At 38.9% G+C, this 23,830-nt stretch overlaps 1 protein-coding gene across 6 annotated transcripts; it reads right to left on the bottom strand.

Moving 5' to 3' along the window:
• Positions 1-866: 866 nt before the first annotated feature.
• apol1 (apolipoprotein L, 1) lies at positions 867-22,921 on the bottom strand. 6 transcript variants are annotated; one of them, XM_079650224.1, is made up of 41 exons: positions 22,658-22,921; positions 22,459-22,515; positions 21,253-21,324; positions 21,025-21,090; positions 20,828-20,896; positions 20,447-20,518; positions 20,274-20,345; positions 20,099-20,161; positions 19,560-19,616; positions 19,390-19,452; positions 18,021-18,086; positions 17,860-17,928; positions 17,701-17,772; positions 17,554-17,622; positions 17,373-17,444; positions 17,213-17,281; positions 17,012-17,083; positions 16,856-16,924; positions 16,702-16,773; positions 16,540-16,602; positions 16,391-16,450; positions 16,148-16,213; positions 15,652-15,720; positions 15,458-15,505; positions 14,458-14,526; positions 14,296-14,361; positions 14,111-14,182; positions 12,871-12,915; positions 12,266-12,325; positions 11,876-11,953; positions 11,747-11,794; positions 11,036-11,083; positions 10,479-10,550; positions 9,443-9,499; positions 8,079-8,168; positions 7,045-7,095; positions 5,942-5,986; positions 5,171-5,242; positions 5,043-5,082; positions 3,908-3,959; positions 867-3,435 (listed from the first exon to the last, which is right to left on the bottom strand). In XM_079650224.1, exons 1-41 carry the CDS (start codon positions 22,658-22,660, stop codon positions 2,484-2,486), a joined length of 3,447 nt encoding a protein of 1,148 aa, XP_079506350.1. In that variant the 5' UTR covers positions 22,661-22,921; the 3' UTR covers positions 867-2,483. The 6 variants fall into 6 exon arrangements, with proteins under 6 accessions (XP_079506350.1, XP_079506351.1, XP_079506349.1 ...); XM_079650225.1 differs by having other exon boundaries at positions 8,079-8,162; positions 10,479-10,553; XM_079650223.1 differs by having other exon boundaries at positions 10,479-10,553.
• Positions 22,922-23,830: the final 909 nt, after the last annotated feature.

Raw genomic sequence — 23,830 nt, forward strand, 5'->3', positions numbered from 1 at the left:
TCTGGTGACATTTGAGATATTTTTTGTTTTGTGATCTATTTGGCTTTAAAAATCTATAACACCCTTGTCCAGTTATAGACATAGAAATACAAGCTTACATTATTTTAAAAAAAATTGTAATAAATAAAAATACACAAATCATTTCAATCAATCAATTCGATAAGAAAAAGATGATAGGAGGGAAATATAATGTCAGCATACGGGTTGTGAAATAAATCAACGTGAGTATAGCAGTATACTACGACTACAGCGTTGCGCTTATTATTTTCTGATTGCTTATCAATGACAATCACATTAGGGTGTACAAGAACGTTGTAGTTATAGTCAATTTAAAACTGTTCAATTCAAAGAGCAACTTTAAACAAAAATTAAGATTTTATTCAGACCTAAACTGGTTTATCAACTCGTCCTGCTGCAGTGTAGCGTGTCCTTCAGGGTGGGGTCAGCACCTGTGATGTCACTGTTGGGTGTAGCAATGAGTGTAAGCAGGGCGAGGTTTCCGCTATATTTCGATTAACAAAACGGCATGTGTTGCTTCTGTCGCCTTGAATCGACTGATCTATTTGTAAAGTAAATCTTACCCCAGTCTAATAACTGTTTGTTCAATGTCGCTAAGAAATTCTTAATATTGCCATAAATGTAAAGGGTGACAGAAACTCAGAGACATTCTCAGCTAGCAGACCTCCTTCAATACAATTTATGGAAATGAAAAGTAAACATTGCTCCAGGACACTTAGACAAACACATTTCTCTTGGTTTTAAGTTAACTGAGCAAATAAGAAATGCAGTAAGTGCACAGCAGCAGAAGAGGAAAAACGAAGTGTTTGCTTGCTGACACACAGACAAAGAAACAGATTGACCAAAAACATATTTATCTGACCTTTATTTGTCAATTTAAAAGTATTACAGATTCTACAATATATTGCACATGTACAGGTAGTATCGAATGAACGGCACCCAGAAAATAAATATTAAGTTCATTAAACAGACCACAGGACTGACATCAGCAGAGCTAACAGTATGAACCACATAATGGAGCGTGACTTTGAAATAATTTAAAAAGATTAATGTAATAAAAGGAAATGGCAAACAGTTATTTTCAGAAGAGGTTGACACAGTCGTCATTCCAGTTGTAAGAGATCATTTTCCAAACTATTAAATATGGCTGAAGACAACGGTTAAACCTGCAGGACTGTTAAAAAACAAAGAACACCATGATAGAAGCTCTCCTCAGATTTTATGTGTTTATGTTCCCATTATTTTGCACCAGTGGTCAAGTGGGTACTGAGTTAAGATTTACACTTCAATCAAATAAAACAGGTTGCTCCACAACAACTGATTCGCATGAACAGATTAGTCACTGTTAAAATATTTACAGTCACTGACAGGGATAAGTGAGGCCAAGCTAACAGAACAAAAGCTAACGTTAGCTTGCTTTCATTGTGACTAGTTTAGACTCGGGAGATTTGGCAATAATATACAAAATGGGTGACATTCGTTACAAAAAGGAGCCGAAGTACTAAAGGACCAAGTGGCGTTAGCTAGGTTAGCATAATCCGATATTTCCCATTCATCCTAGACTGGATAAATATGAATAATTCTAAAAACACATAATTCTCCATTTATGCCTTGCTTGAATATAAAAAATAAAACATATTAAAAATTGCATTTAAGAAAAGTATTGGCAGCTAAGTTTGATTGACATGTGACTTCCTAAAAACATATTTGTTTAAGGTTTGCTACAGCTAGGTTAACGAGGTTCATTTTGTTGTTTTATTAGCTCCTGTGAAAAAAAACGTCTGATGCAAAGCTTATTACCCCATTCTTTAAAATGAGACAAATGTCATCAATACGTTAAAACATCCCACATTAGATCCAGAACTTAAAGCGGAGGATGAGGGGTTTCGTTGCAGCCCTGACACCAAAACAAACATAGAGATAGAAATACACTATAATGCAATGGAGTAAGAGTCTATTTCTAAGGCAATTTAAACATAATTAAGGCACCCGTAAGAGTATAAGCAAAGTCTACACCTGATCAGTGAGCGTTTCTAAAAGAATCAACACACTTTAATGGAACTCTAACAATCACTTTAAAGGCAAACTTATAAAGTCTCTAAAAAATACTTTGTACCTATTTCTTTAAAAATCTAAAACTGTACTATCCAAATTCATGATTTAGTCTGGTCTTTGAATCCCATTTTCTTGGCAGTTTGGCACAACAGCCAGAGAAGCAGAGCCTCAGTTCCTCCCAGGGGATGGGGACGCACACACACACACACACACACACTTACGTATTTCCTCATTGGAAAAAGGCTTGATTGTACTCTACAGTTTTAAGCAATGTGCACCAACCACCTCATAGAATAGACGCTAAGCCAGTACCTTCAAAGTACTTGTAATGTTCTGTAGGGGAACTTGAAAACTGAGAATGTTTGAAGCTTGCATCTGAACCCCTAATGATAGAGCAAAGTTTCAGGCCTTCAAACATATTCTCGGTTCTCGTAGTCCTTTTTAATGGCTTTTTTGATGCGGTCGATTTCATCCTCACTTGAGCTGTCATGTTTGCCGTCTTTCTTGCCACCGTCCAATGGGGCAGTGTCGGTGCCTTCGTCGTTTGTTGGCCCGGTGCACTGCAGCTCCTCTCGTATCGTGTTCAGCTCCACCAGGCCGTCGTGCAGCTGCGTCGCCACCTCCCTGATTTTGGCGGCAAACTCGGACTTGGCCCCTTTCTTCAGTTCTTTGGAGTCCTTGGCGATGAAGTAGATGTCCATGCCTACAAAGAGTCCAGTGAGCACACCAGTGGCCATACTAGCGATCTGAACCGCTCTCGCTGCGGTGCTTCCCGCCACGTTGGCGATCTGCACCACACGCATGATCTCGTTAGCACTGATGAGGATGGCCTTCCCTGCCATGGCGCCGTCTTCATAAATACTCTTGCTGAGCACAGGGAAGTCTCGGTTGTAGGCGTGTTCTTTCATCTTGATCAGGTCAAACCGCTTCATGTTCTCGATTCCCTGCTTGATGAACTTCAGGCACTTGTTGAGGTCGACCATCTTCTCCATATAATCATTCACGATCTTCTCCACCTTCTTGCGGTCCTGGGAGTTGTTGACCTGGTTGGAGATGCCGGCGCCTGCTGATGTCAGACCGCCTGCCGTAGCGACACCCAATCCTACAGCCGTAATAATCAGAGAGACCCCGAAGGTGACCGGAGCCAGAGCGAGGCCGGTGATGGTGGCCACGCCCCCGATGGCGCTGGTGGAGCCGCCGGTGATTTGGGCGATCTTTGTGTTCTTGTTGAACTTGTCCAGGCCGTCTGCGATGCTGTTGAGGTCGATGACGTGCTGCCAGAGGCTCTCAGCCCGCTCCGAGAACAGTTTGTTGAAGACGCGGATTCCCTTCTGCACCTTGTCCGCCGTCACAGCAAACGCCCTGAGACGAGCAATTTAGAATTACAAAGAACAAGGTCACAGTTTATTTCAAAACTAACCCTTAGTGGATCTTCCATTCACATACCAGTGGTTTTAGTTCCAAGTTTTGAGATATCCAGCTCTCAATAATACACAGAATTTGTATAAAAGGTTTTTCTGGTGTGTCTAATACATTTTCTTGCTACATTGTTGATGTCAGACAAACATAAAAAGCTTTTTGAGATGTGGGGGGAAAGGGGGTATTGTTTTTGGGAAATTTTGTATTTTTTCTTTTATATTTTTGACCGTGTTTCGAGCAGTGAAAACAAAATGATGTTCTCCATATGTTGGGGTCAGTCAGGGAAGACATTTAAGATGTGGATATCTCAAAACTAAATCTATCTGCATGGCTTAATACCACCAGAAATAAAAACATCAGATCAAAGACAAGGAAGTGAAATATTATATAAACATGTATTTGTGCCATCACTTACTTGGCCTCTTGTTTTTCTGTCATTTCATCCACTTGAGGCGTGTCCTCCCAGGCTGAGGAGGTAAAAGTAAGAAAGAAAAAATGAAGTTAACTTATCGTGCAATATTCAATAACGGACAAAAGTATGTGAACAGCAAAAGATCCAGAGCATATAGAGAGCCGAAGTCCCTCCCTTCCCGAGGGAGCTCCATGGGACCTTATTTCGGAAAAAGTATGCATTGAAGTCAATGGGGAGAGAAAAGTTATCTTTCGATCCCGTTTGAATTGTGCCACGAATTACACATCATTGTCAATTTAAAAGATAGTTTTGCAAGTTAAAAAAATAAAAATGTGTGGTAAAACTGTGAAGTAACATGTTTTTGTGTGAAACCGCTCAATGAACTACATCTCCCATCTCGCACCACACACCAAGGCGGCCGTCACGTTGGCATATTTCACTTCTTTCTTTCAGAATGAGGGGAAAAGTATTAAAAGAGGTGAAAATCACTCCAAGTCTGGGCATGTTGAGAGCTGTACATACACACAAGGGGAGTTAGTCGGTTCCGTGAGAGCCAGCATGCGGGACCGGGATTCTGGGATTTGTAGTCTTTAGTTACGTATTTTTCACAGTCTTATATTTCAACAGTTTTACGACAAACTGTGACTTTTTTGACATGGAAATTATTTTTTAAGATTGACAACCATCTTATGTGTAATTCATGGCACAATTCAAACGGGATCGAAAGATACGTTTTCTCTCTCTATTGACTTCAATACATAATTTTTCCGAAATAAGGTCCCATGGAGCTCCCCGGAAAGGGAGGGACTTCGCGTCTCTATAGTTCCACAAGCATGGGCATTAACCTGCTGCTATAACAGCATCCAGTAGGGTTGCTGTTATAGCAGCAGGTTAATGCCCATGCTCATGGGTTCAGATTTTGGGACCTGGTTGCAGGGTTAGTTTCTATTCGGCCACAATATAAATTATTAAACACAGAAAACGCTTTTTAACCGACCTTGCTCTGTGTCCCAGGGGCATAATGTTAAAAATAGATAATGTTATTTCTAAAACTGTTGCCAAAAAATTGGAAGAACACTTTTGTCGTAGATATAATGGTTTGATGCGGCGGCTTTCACTTCCTTTATTTGTTACTTACACTCCACGGTGTTCCACCAATCCATAAGGCCCTGGAAGTCCTGAAACACACCATTAGATTTATATGAGTTTGCATGTTCACGGTTGCTATTCAAACTGTTGAGATCATATTTGGCTTCAGAAACCAACCTGTCTGTCTTCAGGTTGTGACGGGTCAATACGTAAATCTTCCAGCTGGTCGAATAAAGTTCTTTTTCCATTCTGAAACAACAGAAATATTACTTTTTTTTATTCATATATTAACAACAACATTTGGAGTAGAGACAACATGTCAGGGTTTAGTGTGTGGCTGAAGTGTGTGAGTGAGACAGAAAGACTTAGAAACATAAAGATAATTAATTCATATTGACTTATGAGGCGTCTCATATCCTTGGTTTCACTTTTCATGTATGTGCTCAGATAAAGAGGAGGAAGTGATAGTTAAAGGAATTCTAAATGCACAGCTTGCTTTTGCAGAAGTAAAGAATCCCATGGAAACTTTGAAAAAGGAAGCATAGCAGAGAAACCAGTTTGGGCACATGGCAACCTAATCTCATCTCGTCTCCTTCTATACCAGGGAACTGCACAAACACTGCGTGGACGTGGGCGTCATGTCGAGAGTGGAGGGTGGAAAAAGAAACACACGTTGACTATAATTGTCTCTGTTGGGAGCTAAGTGGACACCCTGGAGACGAACATAAGACAGAGGTTGTTTTCAGGGAGGGTTCGGGTTACTGGAGCAGATCTTTAGTAATCCTGAACCACGATGAGTAAGACTGAAAATGTGTCAGTTGGGTGGACAAATATACTGACACAGAGGGAGGGAAGAGGTTAAAAAGTGATGTGCGAGCAGACTGAAGGAGAGAAAGGAACTAGGAAACTTCAAACAGTTTTATGTGTCATCCAGTTCATTTTCACTACCTCTCCTACAGCGCCGTCCTGAGCGTTCCTCCTAATGCCTTTGCCCTGAAACAAATGAAAACAGACCCAAGACACACAGTTACAGCATTTCTTATATCAATATACAGTTTGGCTTTTGGGCAGATATTAATTCCCATGCAGTCCAAACCGCTACAAAACAATTTCTCAGAAGCAGCAAACTTATTGGAGGAATTAAAAATAGTTACAGAGCTGAAATAATTAACTAGCTACACTAACAAACCCAATAAGGTCATATTTTAACGATTTCTTATTACCTATGCTTACTTACTACTCTTCACAACATAACATGGTAAGACTGCACATTTTCAGTTAGCAGCCACAGCTCTCACATCACTACACCAAAAAAACATTAAATGATTGAGTGGAGATTTGTGTCCGACAACGCTCTCCACCACCAGCTTCAAAATAACCTTTTAGAGAATATATATTAAGAGAATGGTGTTCATGCTATTTTCATCCATGGCAATAATTAAAGTAATGGCTTTGTGTCTATTAGACAAAGGGGAGACTTTATTTAAATGTTCTTTACGGCTTCAATTGAATTTGTGAGTTAAAGGTAGGGTGGGTAAGAGAGGAGAAACCAGCTCGAGTGCGCTAGAATTGGAAAATACACAACCGGAAAAAATCTGCCACTTCCTTACAGAGCCCCTCCTCCAACACACACGAACGCACACATGACCAATGAGGGCACAGATGGAAGGCTGACAGGCAGGTAGGCCATCCAGTTATTTTAGCCGGACCGGCTCAGATGAAACTGAAACAAACCTTTTTTTCTTCTGATAGGTTGTGAATTTGACATTTAACAAACAATGATTAACTCAATTATTATAGAATAACAAGTGCTGTCATACAGAAACACATTGTCTCCACAGTTCAGATGTATACAGATTCACTGACTTAAAGAAGACGCAGAGGGATGCAGATGCTGTGACTAAAATGTTGTCCTTAATATTTGAAACTGTTCATACAGCAGCATTATGCTTGGTAGGTTAGTATTTGTAATGAAGGATTTAGTTAAATTACATTTTGTTCAAACACACATTTATTATCTGCGTGTAAGGAAACATGTGATTGATTGTTACCTTTCCACTTGGCATGAAAGGATTGTGTTTCTTCGGTTTCTTGACTTTAGTCTAAAAAGAAAAATCATAGTTTCAGTGTTACCATGAGGAAGATGCACATCATCACATTCTGGAATATTCCTGAGTAAAATGTAACATTTGTTCCTGATAACTATGGTTAAAATAATCAAACCAGGAACTGTTATTCTTTTAACCCTTAGATTCACAAGAGGGTCTTTTTTGAGGTGAGGTGGTTTTCTTGAAGTATCTTTGTAATAAAAAATGTTTATCATTTCATATTCCAGCTATTCCTCAAAAAACATGTTTTGGATATCATGCCATTCAAATTTTAAATTTACATTGTATACATTTTAAGAAATTGTAGTTTTTGTATTTCTACCCCAAGCTTCCATAAGTGGGTCAAAAATGACCCGCATGCATTTTCTATGGGATCCTCTGGGAACCTTTGATTCTTATCACCTGTTGCTGTCAGGAATACATTCACTGTAGACCACACAGACTACATCACAAGTGACACCTCTAATAATCATAATAATAATAATAATACATTATATTTTTATAGGGCTTTTCAAGGACTCAAAATCGCTTTACAATATAAGGGAAGGTTAGGGTGGGGGGTATAGGACTATCAAACTTGATCAACCGGCATGGATTGGTGGGGGTGGGGGCTATGAGTAGACAAGAGGAGAAGAGATGAGTTTTGAAAAGGGACTGGAATACTGTGAGGGTCTCAGAATAGCGGAGATCTTTGCATCAACATGTTCAAAACGTTGTTTTTTTTTAATGTAAAAAAAATGTCTAAAATTATAAAGACTGAAAAATTAAATATAAATATTTCTAGTGTGAACAAAAATATAACACTAAATATTATGCAAGTGATTTTTCATGACCAAAATGAAAAAAATGGCATAAAAACACATTATTATTCTAATACGGGCCCTTTTTGACCCACTTATGGAAGAGTGTGGGGTCCAGTCACTCTAAGGGCATCCAAGGGTTAAAAAGCATTTCATTAAAGACATTAATTAAAGCACCTCAGTTTTTTCCTTGCCCTCTTCATCTTTTGTTTCCTCTTTGGATGAAGAATTATCTTCTCCATCGAGCCCTTCATCATCAGACTGAGCCTGAAGAAAGAAAAAAGAAGTGTGAACTTAAAAATGAAATAAATGAGTACCAAGGGGGAAAGCAACAGGGTGGTGATAAACGTACTAATTAAAAAAACATTTTTCTATTTGATAAAGTACATCAGCTTTGTGAAAATACATTTGACGTAAGGGACTCAGTATAGTTTATTGGGTACCACTTTACAATAAGACTACCCTTATAAAAGGATTCATAAAGGGTTTATAAATTAGGTTGTAAACACTTTATCACTAAGAACCATTTATAAACCAGTTCTAACGTCAACACAGGCTCACTATTTGGCAAGATGACTAATGAAGCTCAGCGCAAGTTCAACCAGGAAGACCGTCTTTACTAACCCATTTACTATTCCGATGTAACTACTCTCTCTACTCTCTCTCCTCTGAATAAGTGATCGGGGGCGTCGCTCCCCAGCTTAACCAATCAATTCGCTCTATTCTCACAAGCCTATCATAGCGCTCTGCTAAACCTTTTAAATCTGCTCCCCCCTCTGACAGCTGTCATTTCAGGTGACTCAACGCAACCCTCCTCCCCCCCTTTACACCTCCCGTCCCTCTGAATCCAGGGTCAAGCTAAGCCCCTCCCCTTCAGACCGAAACCCAACCATCCATTCACCACCAACAGCGTCTAGACCCCGGGGGGTTTTGTCGGATCGGTTCTCCCCTCCCGAATGATACTCCCGCACAACGGGGCCTAATCACCAAAACTCCATTACATTCATTTGTGCATTCCTGGCAATAAATATGTATTCTCAGATCAAAACTGTCTCTCCTGATTGAAAGCCTTATATTGGCTACCTAGCTTACTTCCTCTTCTTCATCAGCCAGCATCCTTGGTATCTGTTGTTCACAGAGTTGATTCTCCCCCCCTTCCATCTTGATGTTTCTTGGCATCTCTTTATGACCATTCATTTACGAGTTACTAACATGTATAGTTGCCAAAAGGGAGCCTTATTGTAAAGTGTAAAACACATTAATGAGTTACTACCATTTCTAATAAGGCTTAGCAGTACAGATAAATGTGGGCTCACTATTTGGCAAGCAACCGGTCACAGTTGCCCTGTTTATCTCATGTCTTATAAAAGCTTACTAATGATTTATGAAGTGTTCACAACCTAATTAATAAATGAATTACAAACTATTCGTAAACCCTTTATAAGGGTAGTCTTACTGTAAAGTGGTACCGTGTATTGTATAGATTGAAGTCCTTATGGCAGTTTAGACTTTATATGAAGAGCAAATTAAAAAATTAAGACCTTTGCTCCAGCTCGCTGCATAAATGGATTATGGCGCCTAGGTTTTTTCACCTTGGCCTGTAAAGAAAAAGCCACAGTGATGTGAAGTAACATGAGGAGCACTAACTTGAAGAACCACATTTCACCACAGCCTGCAGACCTAATGTGTGCTACGTCAAAAAGACCTCTGTAACCACACACACACAGCCTGTATCCTCTTGTGTTGGCTGTATCTGGTCACACACACACACACAGCCTGTATCCTCTTGTGTTGGCTGTATCTGGTCACACACACACAGCCTGTATCCTCTTGTGTTGGCTGTATCTGGTCACACACACACACACACACACACACACACACACACACACACACACACACACACACACACACACACACACACACACACACACACACACACACACACACACACACACACACACACACACACACACACACACACACACACACACACACACACACACACACACACACACACACACACACACACACACACACACACACACACACACACACACACACACACACACACACACACACACACACACACACACACACACACACTTAAGTACTCTGATTTAAACATGATTGTTCCACGCAGCTATAAGTTTAAAAGTCGTTTTTAACTTGTGTGGTTTTTAAACAGGCATAACTTTATTTTAAAATCTAGTTGGCAAGATCCCAAAGTTTCTTGCCAACTGTATCAGGCTGGCTTTAGGAGAAATTAAAACTGTAGGGTTGGGATTACTTTGCCTCGTGACTGACGATAACCGCAAGCTAACAATAGTTGGTGCCAGATGTTATTTGCATTGCATAAAAGAAAAGATAAAAAGGAAGCAGGAACTGGAACTTAAAAAAGGCACCTGCAGCAAACACTTTGTTGTCTTCCCCTGAATGTAGCGGCAATCTGGAGTTCATTACACATTCTCACACTCACAATTACATCGGGTACATACCACAGGTCATAATACAGGTTTCTGAGCTTAAGGACTAAGGATTAAGAATGAAAACAGTGTGATGATGAAGAGATAAACTCACTGCTTTGCTTTCTTCCTCTCCCTCTCCGGCTCCTGCAGGTCCATCCATGAGGCCTTCATCGTCTGATTGGCTCTGCTGGAAATTAAACTCATTACATTTGATTGAACTTACAGGAGGTTTCAGCAAAAATATTTGTTTTGTTTAGTTTGAAAGAGGCTTATGAAAGCAAATACTATTGTTGGCCGCAGACAGCCAAAGTTTAAGACTAGAAATGACATTGTATTGCATCTGTTCGGGTTAGGGTGGAGTCACTTGAAACAGTTTGAGAATAATTATTTGTTTCCAGTCATGTTTTAGGGGTTTTCTCTTCAAACTTATTCAAATCAAAAATCTTTTTATTTAGTTTCGACAATCACTAAGAAGAAGTAGAAGTGAGAATCTGATCTTTTCAAGTTTCATACAGGACATAACATCTGTCAACCACTGTAGATGAGTCTTCAAACTTATTCAAGTTGCATACTGGATTATGATTTGCTCCAAACCGCACACTGAGAACACTGATGATATCTTTCTGCTCCAAACAATATCAATATCTTGTTCTTTGTACATGTCGGTACCTGATAGCTGCTCTTCTGCTTTTGTCTCACAGCTGTTTTATTCAGTTCCTGAAATGAAACCAGAATAGTTTACTTACCACAGGAAGGACACAGCTCAGCTCCAAACACACACACACACACACACACTGCTAGCTGCTTTGAATTGTCTGTCAGGGTGGAGCTGCAGCAAAGCTCCTGAGGAATCCTTTCACCTCAGGTCATTTCATCTCACACTTAATCCTTCATCAGATATATAACTCTATCAGTCCGTCGATACACTCGGCCATGTTTTGAGTTTAATCACGTGGTAATGTGCATTGTGTTGTGACAGGCTAAGGAAAAGACTGAGCTCTCAGGAGACTCAAATGAGAATACATCTACTGCAGAGAAGCCTAAAGCCAAGCAGGTGGGTTGTTACGGTGGAATAACTTCATCTCGTTGAGTTATTATTTATTCCCTGAACACTGAAGCCTTAAATACCTCCTCTGACAATCTGGCGATCATGTCCTTGTTATCATGTAGAGGACAACATATTTTTAAAACTGAGAGACACACTGTTCTTTCTTTGTAGAGCAAGGAGGGAACTCAAAGCACAATATGTAACCTTCAAGCTTGCTGCCTGCTTTACTGGATGGTCTTATTGGTTATAAAATAATTGAAGAAAGTGATTTAACTTGCGTTCTAAGAGATACATGAAATTCAAACTGTGGAAGCAGAAAGAAAGTGGTTTACCTGATCGTCCTCATTTCCTTCGTCGTATACGGACGTCCTCTTCATTTCCTGTGGAGAGAGCACAATGTAGCAAACAGGATATCATAATGAATGTTTGCCCTTGGACCAAAAGCCACTGAGTTTACAAACCTCCTTAGAAGGTCTGGGTGGGACCGTTGGAGTTTCACTTCTTTCCTTTCTCTCTTGCTGGTTCATGTTGCTTTTGACCTGACAAGGACACACACACAGTCACATACACACACAGTGTCACACACAGTCACATACACAGTGTCACACACAGTCACATACAAAGTGTGGGGGAGCAGGAGCACAGGCAGGCAGGATTTAAAGGGAGGTGAGACGATGACGAGGATGTGGTGGAGGTCCGGAGGAGGAGCGTGAGGAGGGACGTTTTTTTGACTAAATTTGATCAGCTGTGTGTGTATGTATGTGTATGTGTATGTGTGTGTGTGTGTGTGTGTGTGTGTGTGTGTGTGTGTGTGTGTGGTCACTGATGACTCATGCAAACATTTGACTGACCGGTTTCGGCTTCTCTTCTCCTGGTTTCTCATCCTCCTGTGAGTCTTCTTCAGTGATTTTCTAATAAAAAAAATACATTAAATATTACATATTAAACTGGATCAGTCTAAATTAGATAACTCAAGGACCACACCAGATATGTTTTGTATGTTTAACCCTTTAACTACATACAAGGTACTGATTTTCAGATGTATTTTTTCCACTGTTTCAGGCAGCCATTGGTTTTCTATTCATTTCTGTATTGCATGGAAAGCAAACTGTGGAATTCGTAAACTTGGGAAATCAAATCTGTATTTGTTTTTGCCAAAACTCCAAAGAACTGACTGCTGTTTTTTGTATTTAAGACAAATCAATGGAAAACGGTGATTGCCGGAGAAATAATACACCCTAAAATCTATTCAAAACATTTAATAAATTAAAGAATTGGGATGTAAAGTTTTCTGTAGTAAATACGGTTCAACATACAAAATCAGTGCTAAGGTCCATTAAATCCACCATCATTTTCCCGTCAGTGACTCCCTGTCACCTAAAACCATCAGGATCAGGTCTATCTCCCTCCACACCGCACCATGACCAAACACCACCAGCAGCAGCTGCATAGTTACTTTATGTGTAGAGCGGAATATATTCAGTTTGGACATGACTCCAGCCTGAGAGTGAAGAACATCAACATTTAACATTTAACACTTAGATCTGCTTTTAGGCCGAGAAATTGGCCAAAATCAGATTAACGCATTCAAGATATATATTAGTAACGGTGTATATGTCGATCGATCGATTTCTTAACTTTGACATTTTCTTGATTTTCTATTCAATGTTTCTTACTATAAAGTATAAAAAAAATTAGGAATTCTTTAAATATTCATCATATGCTACCAAATGTAATTTTGTAGCTAATTTCTGCATTTATTAAATATAGTTGTTTTGTAAAAAAAACTGTCCCGTTAGCATTATTAGTCTTTTTCTGTTCAAAACCACGGGTAACAGACAGATGTTCAGAGGCTAACAACTAACTGAGCTTCTAGTTTTAAATTAGGGCTGTGCAATTAATCCTATTTTAATCTTGATTACGATTTTGGCTTGCAACGATTACGAAAACAACGTAATAAAACAATTATTATTTTTATTAAAAAATAAATAAAATGTAATTATTATTTTTTTAAACTATTTTTTTTTATGGTTTTCAGTTGAATTATACTTAAAGTTCAGGATAATCAACTGTTAAAAACATACTGTTCACATTTTTCTTTCAATAAATGGATGTTTTCAAAGTAAATGGATAATCGTTTTTAATAATGGTGATATCAATTATTGACCCAAATAATCGTGATGATGATTTTTGCCATAGCCCTATTTTAAATAGTTAATTTTATGACTATTGAAAAGCCATTTTGAGGATATTGACCATACATGAACACGGCAAACAAAACAGCAACAGAAACACAATGTTTGCCTGGCTTGTGCAAAACAAGTGAGCACAACAAGCTGATTACAGATATGTGAAGCTGTTCCCTGTGGCATTTACTAAAGGTAAGACATTCTCAACAAGCCCAGGCAAGTCAAGCTAAGTTCAACCGTGGGTTGAATGCTACTCCACCAAAGCCTTTCATCCACCCATTGACACACAAATACACACACAAGTGGTGGAGGAGCACTAGACCCCTGAACGCATCAGAGGACTGTGGTCTGTATCCGCACAAATGTGAATCTTCGTCTTGATAAATAACAGCTGAATACAAAGTTGTTGCTTTTCTCCCCCCCCCCCAATGAGGCAAGTCTCCGCTGAACACAAACAACAAGTTAGAAAAAGTGTTAAATAACAGGAACAAGTGAAAGTCAGAGCACCTGTTTGTGGCCTGAGGACTTCTCGCTGCTCGCAGGTGGATCCTCCTCATCTGAGCTCGACTGATTTTCGTTCTGTGGAAACAAGACAGAAAGTTATTTTAAGAAAATCACATGAAAGAAGAAGACGGTACTCTCAAAGATAAAAGAAAGCACGACTAAACGATTCCAATCCAAAATGTCCCTACTTTGTTTGCAGCTCTAAAAGGATTCAGCTTCTCCATGGCCCCAGCAAATTTACTCTGATTATGAAACAAAACACAAAGATAGAGAAAAATAAACATAAAATAAAAGAACCACATCCAGTGAATTGTTGATAAAAAAATTACAAATTAAACATTCTTACAAACCTGTTTGTGACTGGGCTGGCTCTCTTCATTGTCCAACATCTCCTCACTGTCAGAGTCGGATTCCTTCTCCTGCAGATTGAGCAAGTTTAGTGGATATAATATATAACTCAATATAAACAATGGTAGTATTAGTGCGATTGTAACCAGCATCACATCTTATGGGGATGCATTGAAATTAAAAACAGATTTATAGTAGTCTTAAAGGTCCCATGTCATGCTTTTCTGGTTATTACTCGTCCCCTTGTGTGTTATGAAGGTTTCTCTGCATGTAAACGGTCTGCAGAGTCAAAAACCCTCAAAGTACACCCTGTAGCGAGTAAAACTCTAACACAGAGAAGACCGGTCTATGCTGCCCCAGAACGCCTCGTAGGACATTTCTCTTTTTCCATTGTTTACTTCCTGGGTACAGTGACGTGCCCATACCCAAATGGACCCATTGGTCCAAATAGACCAATCCGTGGAGCCGTTACGTTAAGTCTGTGGATTTGTCCAAATGGACCAATCTGCGGACTTCCTCACTCACTCACACAAACACACACACAAACACACACAATCTTTTCTCAGCTGCAGCTCCGCCGATTTCTCCTCCCTGAGACGGCAGGACGCGGCGAGGCTGTGAGTCGGTGTGTGAGAACACACGCAAACTCCCAGCCAGGCTGCGGGTGTGTGTGTGTGCTCGGGCTGGTTTCGGGCTAGGTTTCGCTGTGTTGCAGACGGCCACTGGGCTCATAGGGAGGGGGGGCAGGAGCTCCAACAAGCCGTTTAGGACAGAGAGTGAATACACATACTTTACAAGAGATGCTGTATGAGAAACCAATGTGAGTTTGGAACATTGCATAATATAAATCTATTTTAGTAGACCTCAACAATGGAATTATGATCAGTAGAAATGGCCATGACGTGGGACCTTTAAGCTTTAATGAATGAGATACTTTTAGTTTGGGGAGGGTGATAGGGAATATGAACTGATGATGTGCAGAGTAAAGTAACCACTCCTTACCAGTTTGTCATTGGAGAACGTGCTCTTCATCATCGCACTGAAACCGCTCTGAAAAAACAGACCAAAGCCTTCATCCTCATCTTAATGTCACAGATAAAAAATATCAAAAAACTGAGCCAATTGCAATATTCCAAAGCTGATTTTACCAAAATAACAACTCAACGAGATGAAGTTATTCCGCCGTAACAACCCACCTGCTTGGCTTTAGGCTTCTCTGCAGTATTCTCATTTGAGTCTCCTGAGAGCTCAGTCTTTTCTTTATCCTGTCACAACACAATGCACATTACCACGTCATTAAACTCAAAACATGGCCGAGTGTAGGGCTGTGCGATTATGGCAAAAATCATAATCACGATTATTTTGGTCAATTATTTATATCACGATTATTAAAAACGGTTATCCATTTACTTTGAAAACATCCATTTATTGAAAAAAAATAATAATTTAACAGTTGATTACCCTGAACTTTAAGTATAATTCAACTGAAAAACGAATTAAAAAAAAATAGTTAAAAAAATTAATTACATTTTATTTATGTTTAAATAAAAATAATAATTGTTTTATTTCGATTACGTTGTTTTCGTAATCGTTGCATGCCAAAATCGTAATCGAGATTAAAGTACGATTAATTGCACAGCCCTACTCATATCACTAACTGTGTATTCTGTTAAGTGCTAGTTGATCTCTTACCTTTGAAGGCTTCTCTATGAGGCTGTCACAGCTGGCAGAGAGTTCACTATCCGCGGTCAAATCCTCCTGAGCAGAGGGATGAAGCATACAGCCAGAATGTAACAACCAGGAGAAGAAATGTACTGAGTGTTTGATTTCAAAGTGAAATATCCACCGTGTAACGAAACGACTGCAAAATATTCCCTAAATTGAATATTTTTTGGATTGAAAAACCTTTTTATTGACAAACTTGACTTTTCTTACCTTAGACTGAGATCTGGCAACTTTCTTTCTGAACACTCCACTGAAGATTCCTCCTTTCTCCTGAGGAAAGAATAAAGCCAACATTCAATATGAGGACATTGCTTGCTATGTTTCTTTCTTGCAGCGACTGCAGTTTTAACAAAGCTCACCTTAGTGTTCTCTGAAAGATTGCCGTTGCTTCCCGAGAGCTCGCTGGGATCAGACAAATCATCCTGAAGGCAAGAAATACATGAATAAATCTATATTAAACCTGTTCTTATGATTTATAGTAACATGGTGTTTCAGCGAATAAGCTCCAGTAATACACTCACCTGAGATGGTGTCCTCTTTCCTAAGGGCTTTGGTGATTTTTTAAACATCCCGGTGAACTTCCCTCCTGTCTCCTGGAGTAAAAAGGTCACATGGAAATGGTTCAAACGTTGGCCATCATGAAAAAAAGTATTCCTCTGGTTTCTCAAAGCTCACCTTAGTGTTGCTGCTCACAGACAGACTGTCTTTGCTGCCTGAGAGCTCGCTGGATGCAGACAAATCCTCCTGAGAAGAAATATCATTAGCAATTATTATTATTATTATCTCCAAAGAATGTACCTTAGCTGTAAATAAGACAAGTGAGATGCTCACCTCAGATTCTGTCCTCGACCCAATAGGCTTTGGCGATTTTCTAAACATCCCACTGAACATCCCTCCTGCCTCCTGAAGAATAAAGTCACATGGAAATGGTTTAAATGTTACCCATAACTCAGTCATTTATCTCACCTGTCACAATACACACACTTTCTTACTTCTTTGACCATAGACTTCTACATTTTTCTCAAAGCTCACCTTAGTGTTGCTCTTCACAGACAGATTGTCTTTGCTTCCGGAGAGCTCGCTGGAGGCAGACAAATCCTCCTGAACGCAATAAAAACAATACATGACTGAATATATTCATAACTTGCTTTGGTTTTAACACAGGTAAAATACAAACATGTAAAAGTATCACCTGAGATTCTGTCCTTGCTGCAGGAGGCTTTGGTGGTTTTTTAAACATCCCACTGAACACCCCTCCTGTCTCCTGGAAAAAAAAAAAAAATCACATATGAATGGTTTGGAACATGTTTCTCTTTATGCAGTGATTTAGCAAACAGGCTTTATGTTCTGCCAAATGCTGGCGCAGTCCTTACCTTAGTGTTGCTGTTCACAGACAGGTTGTCTTTGCTGCCTGACAGCTCGCTGGGTGCAGACAAATCCTCCTGAAACAAAGGTTACACAAGTTATTATCATCTCTTCAAATGTAACACAGTGGGAACATTTAGACGCACTGCTCTCACCTGAGATTGTGTCTTCGCTCCAGAAGGCTTTGGTGGTTTTTTAAACATCCCACTGAACATCCCTCCGCTCTCCTGGAGAAAGAACAATTCACATGATAATGGTTTCAAATTGGCCTTTAATGAAGGAATGAAGTGTTCCTCTGATTTCTCAAAGCTCACCTTAGTGTTGCTGTTCACAGACAGATTGTCTTTGCTGCCTGAGAGCTCGCTGGGTGCAGACAAATCCTCCTGAAGGCAATAAAAACAATACAGATATATTCATAATTTGCTTTTAATTTAGCACAGGTACAAATGGGAGTTATGAAATGCCACGCTCTCACCTGTGATTGTGCTGCAGAAGGCTTTGGTGCTTTTTTAAACATCCCAGTGAACACCCCTCCTGTCTCCTGGAAAATAGACCACATGCTAATTACCACACTCGTATATTTAAACAATAGCTCACGACAGGCCGTGGTATATGCTCATTATATCACAGCTAAGGGGCGCGGTTCGGCCCGACTTCGCGTCGACTTCGCGTCGGGCCGAACCACGCCCCTTAGCTGTGATATAATGAGCATATACCACGGCCTGTCGTGAGCTATTGCTTAATTATAAAACGGACAAGTCAAATCAAGCAATCTGTTGGTTCTTAGCGTGATATACTGAGCGTATACCACGGGTAGAATTGTAAGTTACTTTTCACAACAAGTCAGTATCCCTCCGCGTCTGAGAAAAACAGTATACCGTTGGGCTGAAAAATACTGGAACAAGAAAGCAGCGGAGAAGTAACGGGTCAGAAGCCCTCCTTTTTGACGCAGCGGTCCAGACATAGACATCAAACGGCAAAACATATTCAGTGTGCAGTTCCTTTGGCATTAGGGCAGGGATATCTAGATACTTTTGAAGGTTTAACATAATGAATTGTGCTACTTTTAAAGCAAGCAACGATGTTTTCAAATCTGTAATCAAAGAGGTCCGCAAAAACGCTATCGACCAATCGGATTGCTTGATTTGACTTGTCAGTTTTATAAATATATTTAAATTTCTTCCGTTACGAAACAAACTTACAAAGCATAAAATGGAAACATTTAAGATTAACATCATTATTTACTAATAAAAAAATAGTTTTTATTAGTAAATAATGATGTTCAAAATAAAATAGTCCCTCCGTTGCCTTCTGAACAAAACATAGTGCAAGGTGGTTGCTATGCAACAACACTAACAGCAAGGGTTATGTTGAACCTATGGATCTGTCAGATGGGCAGGCAGGGATTTAGTTTTTCTAACACTGGGCAGCAGTTCTGCCAAATAGCTGATGCAGGCAAGTTCAATCTCCCTCTTCCAAACAGCCACAACAACAACAACAACAACACATCCTGCTAAAACTCTCCATCATATGAGGTGAGCACTATGATGTAGCTTAACTGTGAATACCCATGCATTTGTTGATAGCTAACAATAAGGAAGCACTAGATTTCAAATCATGTATTTTTGGGGAAATTCTTTGTTTTACTTTTAATATTTTTAAGTGTGTTATTTTGGATTTACTGTACATTTGTATTTATGCTGAATATTTTCTGCTAGGTAATAAGCTCATAATAATTGTTCGAGCTATGATCTCTGGCTTTTTTTTCAATATTTAGTTGCATCTATTTCAGCCATTTTGAGTTTTTCAAAATGTTTGCATTGAAATCAGGAAATGAAACTCACCTTAGTTGTGGTGTTTTCAGACAGACTGTCAGTACTGGCTGTGAGCTCATTGTCCAGAAGATCCTGAAACACACAAAATTTAACAGTCAGTATATGACGGACATGATAGTCGTATTTTTCAGATGAAATATCGCTGTGCGCAGGACGCATAACAGAAGATCTTGTTTCACCTGAGATGGCCTCCGGGCATGTCGTTTCAGGATCCCACCGAACACACCCGATTTTTCCTGAAGAGAAAAAGTCAGAAGTTTCCCAGACTTACATTTTATTTTAATTCTTAGTTTTTTTTAAATTCTGCTATATAATTGTTCTGCTATATAATTGTGCAGCTGTCATCTCTGAAATAATGTCCACAGGTTATTTTAATGAAATTCTTTATATTTGATTTGTCTTCTTGTGCTTTTGCTAGGGCTGTGCAATTAATCGTATTTTAATCTCGATTGACTATTTTTATTAAAAAGAAAAAAGAATGTAATTTTTTATTTTTTTATTGGTTTTTCAGTTGAATTATACTTAAAGTTCAGGGTAATCAACTGTTAAAATCATACTGTTCACATTTTTTAATAAATGAATGTTTTCAAAGTAAATGGATAATCGTTTTTAATAATCGTGATATCAATTATTGACCAAAATAATCGTGATTATGATTTTTGTCCTAATCGCACAGCCCTAGCTTTTGCATTAAAATAAATTGGCTGTTGAGACTGACCTTAGCTGTGGTGTTTTCTGACAGACTGTCGTCAATGGCTGCAAACTTGTCTTCCAAAAGATCCTGAAACACACACGATTACAATGAAACAACACCATTTTATATGTTGAGCCTTTAGCTGATAGGTGTATTGTTCCACTGTGCGCAGGGTGTGTAACAGAAGATTGTGTTTCACCTGTGAGGGCCTGCGGACATGGCCTGGTTTAGGAGATCTTTTCAGTTTCCCACCAAACACACCTGATTTCTCCTGAAGAGAAACGTGCAGCGAAAGGCTTGGTTTTACAAACTAAAAAAGGAGAACATTCTGGGTGTGGATATCAGGAACATGACGGAGCAGAGGAAACTCACCTTTGATGGCTTGTTGTCTGTTAAGCTGTCACTGCTGACGGACAGTTCAGGGTTTTGTACTGACAGGGAGACCTGTAGAAAATGGAAAATAATTTTACAACTAATTTTACAACGAATAAATTAATAATTTTGTCAACATTTATCACAAAAACAATGCCTATTGGTGATATATTTGTGTTGCTTTTGAACAACAGCCTAAACTTTATATTTAATATAAAGTGATATTAACATTTATATATATTTTTTTAATTGCTTTCACAATAACTAATTAAACCACATTTTTTGTAATCTTTGTCCAATTGTTATATCATCCCAGTGTTAGTTATACTAAATAAGTAATAATATAAACAGCACAGTGCGTTCAATGAAGAGTCAACCAACCTGTGGCTGTTCCTCTTTGGCAGCCTTGTTGGTCTTCTTAAACATGCCTTTAAATACGCTTCCTTTCTCCTGAAATATGAAGAATTGTGCTTATTAAAGAAATCACTTATTTGTAAAAACAGAATTATATTTACTCAAAACTGAAATAGGGTTTGAAAATAAAAACAAAAAACAATGCATAACAGGAAGGAACAGACCTTGGTGCTGCTGTCAGTCAGACTCTCGTCGCTCTTGGAAAGCTCACTGCTGACTGATAAACTGTCCTGTAAAGCAGCATGGAAACTATGTGAGATGATGCAGAATCAAATGTGAATCCATAATAGCAGTTTGTTTATTTCTGAATTTCACGACCTGATTGTATTGCTTTTATAGTTAGATTAGGTACATGTGATGTTAGTTGTTTAGAGTTAATGCTACTTCATCACCTGTTCTTTGAGAGAGGGTTCTGATGACTTGAGGGATTTCTTAAACATCCCACCGAATAACGCCGCTTTTTCCTTCATGAGGAGGGAATAAAGGTAGAAAATGTGACTTCAAAAACATATTTATGCTTCTAAAACATTCTGAACGGTTAAAAAAGCGTATCTCTGCTATGGTTTTAGGAAGTATGAGTGAGTAACAGAATCATTAACTGATATTTGAGAGTCAGTAGGATGAATCTGTCTCTCTTTAACTGGAAAGAAATGCTGCCAATGGTCAGATAAAAAGGCTGTATTAACCCGTTTACATCTCACAGTCCAGCTTCACGTCCAGCTTTCAAGTCTGGACTTGAAGCTGGTTTCATGTCTGCACTTGAAAAGCTTGATGACAGTAAATAAAGGGTGATTGTTATGTTTCCTGCTCTGGGAAAACTTCTCATATCAGATGTTCCTGTTTAACAATCACATAAAAAAAAGCAAACATGACAACATTAACACATTCAAACAAAGGACTTAAAGTTAGAGATCTGGATTCAAGCTTTAAAGTCTTTACATTTATATTGACTGAACAGTGTAGGACACATACCCCTTTATGTACATGACAGTATTATTGAGTGCTCAGGACTCTTTCTCAAGGTTAACTTGGCTACAAGTAAAAGTACTGCATTTAAAATATTGCATAGCACCAGTAGTCATTATGTAAACTGGATCATACCAGCATAATGTCAATTATATTATTGGATTACTCAGTAAGTGATGCGTAAACACAGGCTATGTTTCAGCTGGAAAAGGTTGGGCTAATATTAGCTACTTGCTTCTAACAACATGTCAGAATGTGCTGTAAAATATTGTATTGATCTGAATCTGCAACTAGTAAAAGTACAATATAGGCTTCCAATTAGTAGTGGAGTAGAGATATAAAGTGGCATCACATGGAAAAAGTAGAGACTAAAGTAGGCTAGATAGATGTCACACCAAACTAAGTGTATAAATGTAGCATTAGCCTACATTCCCACACGGCTGTTTACATAGCCTACTCATGGACTGCACTGCGTGGACAGTTTCAGTCACAGATAGAGGTCAGGTCGATAAAATCAACTAAAACATGGCTGTTGACTCTCACAACTAATATAACAACTCAGTTAAACTTAAAAGACAAAAGTTAGCAAGCTAAAGCACTACATTAAAAACAAAACATCAGACGTGACTCACAGTTACGCCTCCTCCCCTTTCACACTCCAGATCCAGGTCGAGGTTATCGTATCGATCCTGTCAAACAGCAGAGACATGTCCAACGGTTATTCAAACGTAACGTCACATTAACGGATATTTTCAACCGTTTGCCGGGAGAAACTTGACAGAAAGACGGACTTTAACCGCTTTTAAAAGAAGAGTTTAAACGTTAACTCACCATTGAAGCTGCTCCAAGTCTGCCTTTGTTTTCCCGGTGGTTTATCGATGTTGGTATTGATTTAAATGATTCAGTCGTCAGCCACAGTTAGCTGGTGCAGCCCGTCCCCGCGTTCGGCTGTTTTCACTCAGCCGCTTTCCTCCCTCCGCTTGGAAAATAACAATAAAAAATAAAGAGGCTGGAGATCACAGACTTCCCTCTGATCCTTGTGACTTCATAAGGCAGACATTGCTGAAACTGGCAGATCCAGTTTATTTTTAAGCTGTCTTGCCTTTCAGGTGAGGGCGTGTCTATCTCACCTGGGAATGTGTCATCAGCCTGATGCTGCTTTCAGGTGCTGCTCGGGAAATTATACTTCCGACTTCCCCAAGGCTAATAAAAATGTCACGCCCTGCTGACTTGCTGTGTTGGAATAAATATGTATTTAAAATAACCTACATTTAAGCAGAGTTTCAACAAGCATTTCCATGTTATGCTATATACATTACTTCTACCTTTCAATGTTTCAGAGGCTAATATTTTGTATTTTGTACTAACTAAACTACAATAAATAAACACCCACTTTCTTAGTTAATTTGTATAAAATACGTGAAATGCCAACATGATATGACGCATGGCTGTACTACAAAACACAGTATTTTAGACAGAGCTGGGAGAAGTACTCAGATCTTGTAATTGAGCAAAAGTAGAAGCACCAGAGTGTAGGAATACTCAAATCAAAGTCCTGGATTCAAAATGTTACTCGAGTAAAAGTACAAAAGTATAAGCAAGTAAAAGTAGTCATTCTATAGATTGTTCTATTACAGAATAATATATATGATATGTTTTATAATTATTGATGCACTAAAGCGTTATCAAAGCTGGTAAAGGCGCAGCTAGTTTTATTGACTTTGTATACTTCAGGGTAGCTTGTGAATTTACTCCAGGTGGAACTAAAGTCTGATTTAAGAGTTGATTATATTTCACATTATTAATCTAAATCTGTAAAGTAACTAAAGGTATTAAATAAATGTAGTGGAGTACAAGTACAAAGTAGCACAAAATGGAAATACTCAAGTAAAGTGCAAGTGCCTCAACATTTTTACAAATGTACATTTAAAGTACTTGAAATGTTTAAGTACAAAAGTATTACACCAACATAAAAAACTAATCTTAAATAAAATATACTGCCAC

The sequence above is a fragment of the Notothenia rossii genome, assembly GCF_949606895.1.
Source record: "Notothenia rossii genome assembly, chromosome: 9".
Classification (NCBI taxonomy): domain Eukaryota; kingdom Metazoa; phylum Chordata; class Actinopteri; order Perciformes; family Nototheniidae; genus Notothenia; species Notothenia rossii.

Coding starts and splice junctions, on each gene's coding strand:
- apol1 (XM_079650223.1), bottom strand. Junction 20,162..20,273: donor ATGTCCGCAGGCCCTCACAG/GTGAAACACAAT, acceptor TGTGTGTTTCAG/GATCTTTTGGAAGACAAGTT. Junction 5,987..7,044: donor CTTTCATGCCAAGTGGAAAG/GTAACAATCAAT, acceptor CATTTGTTTCAG/GGCAAAGGCATTAGGAGGAA.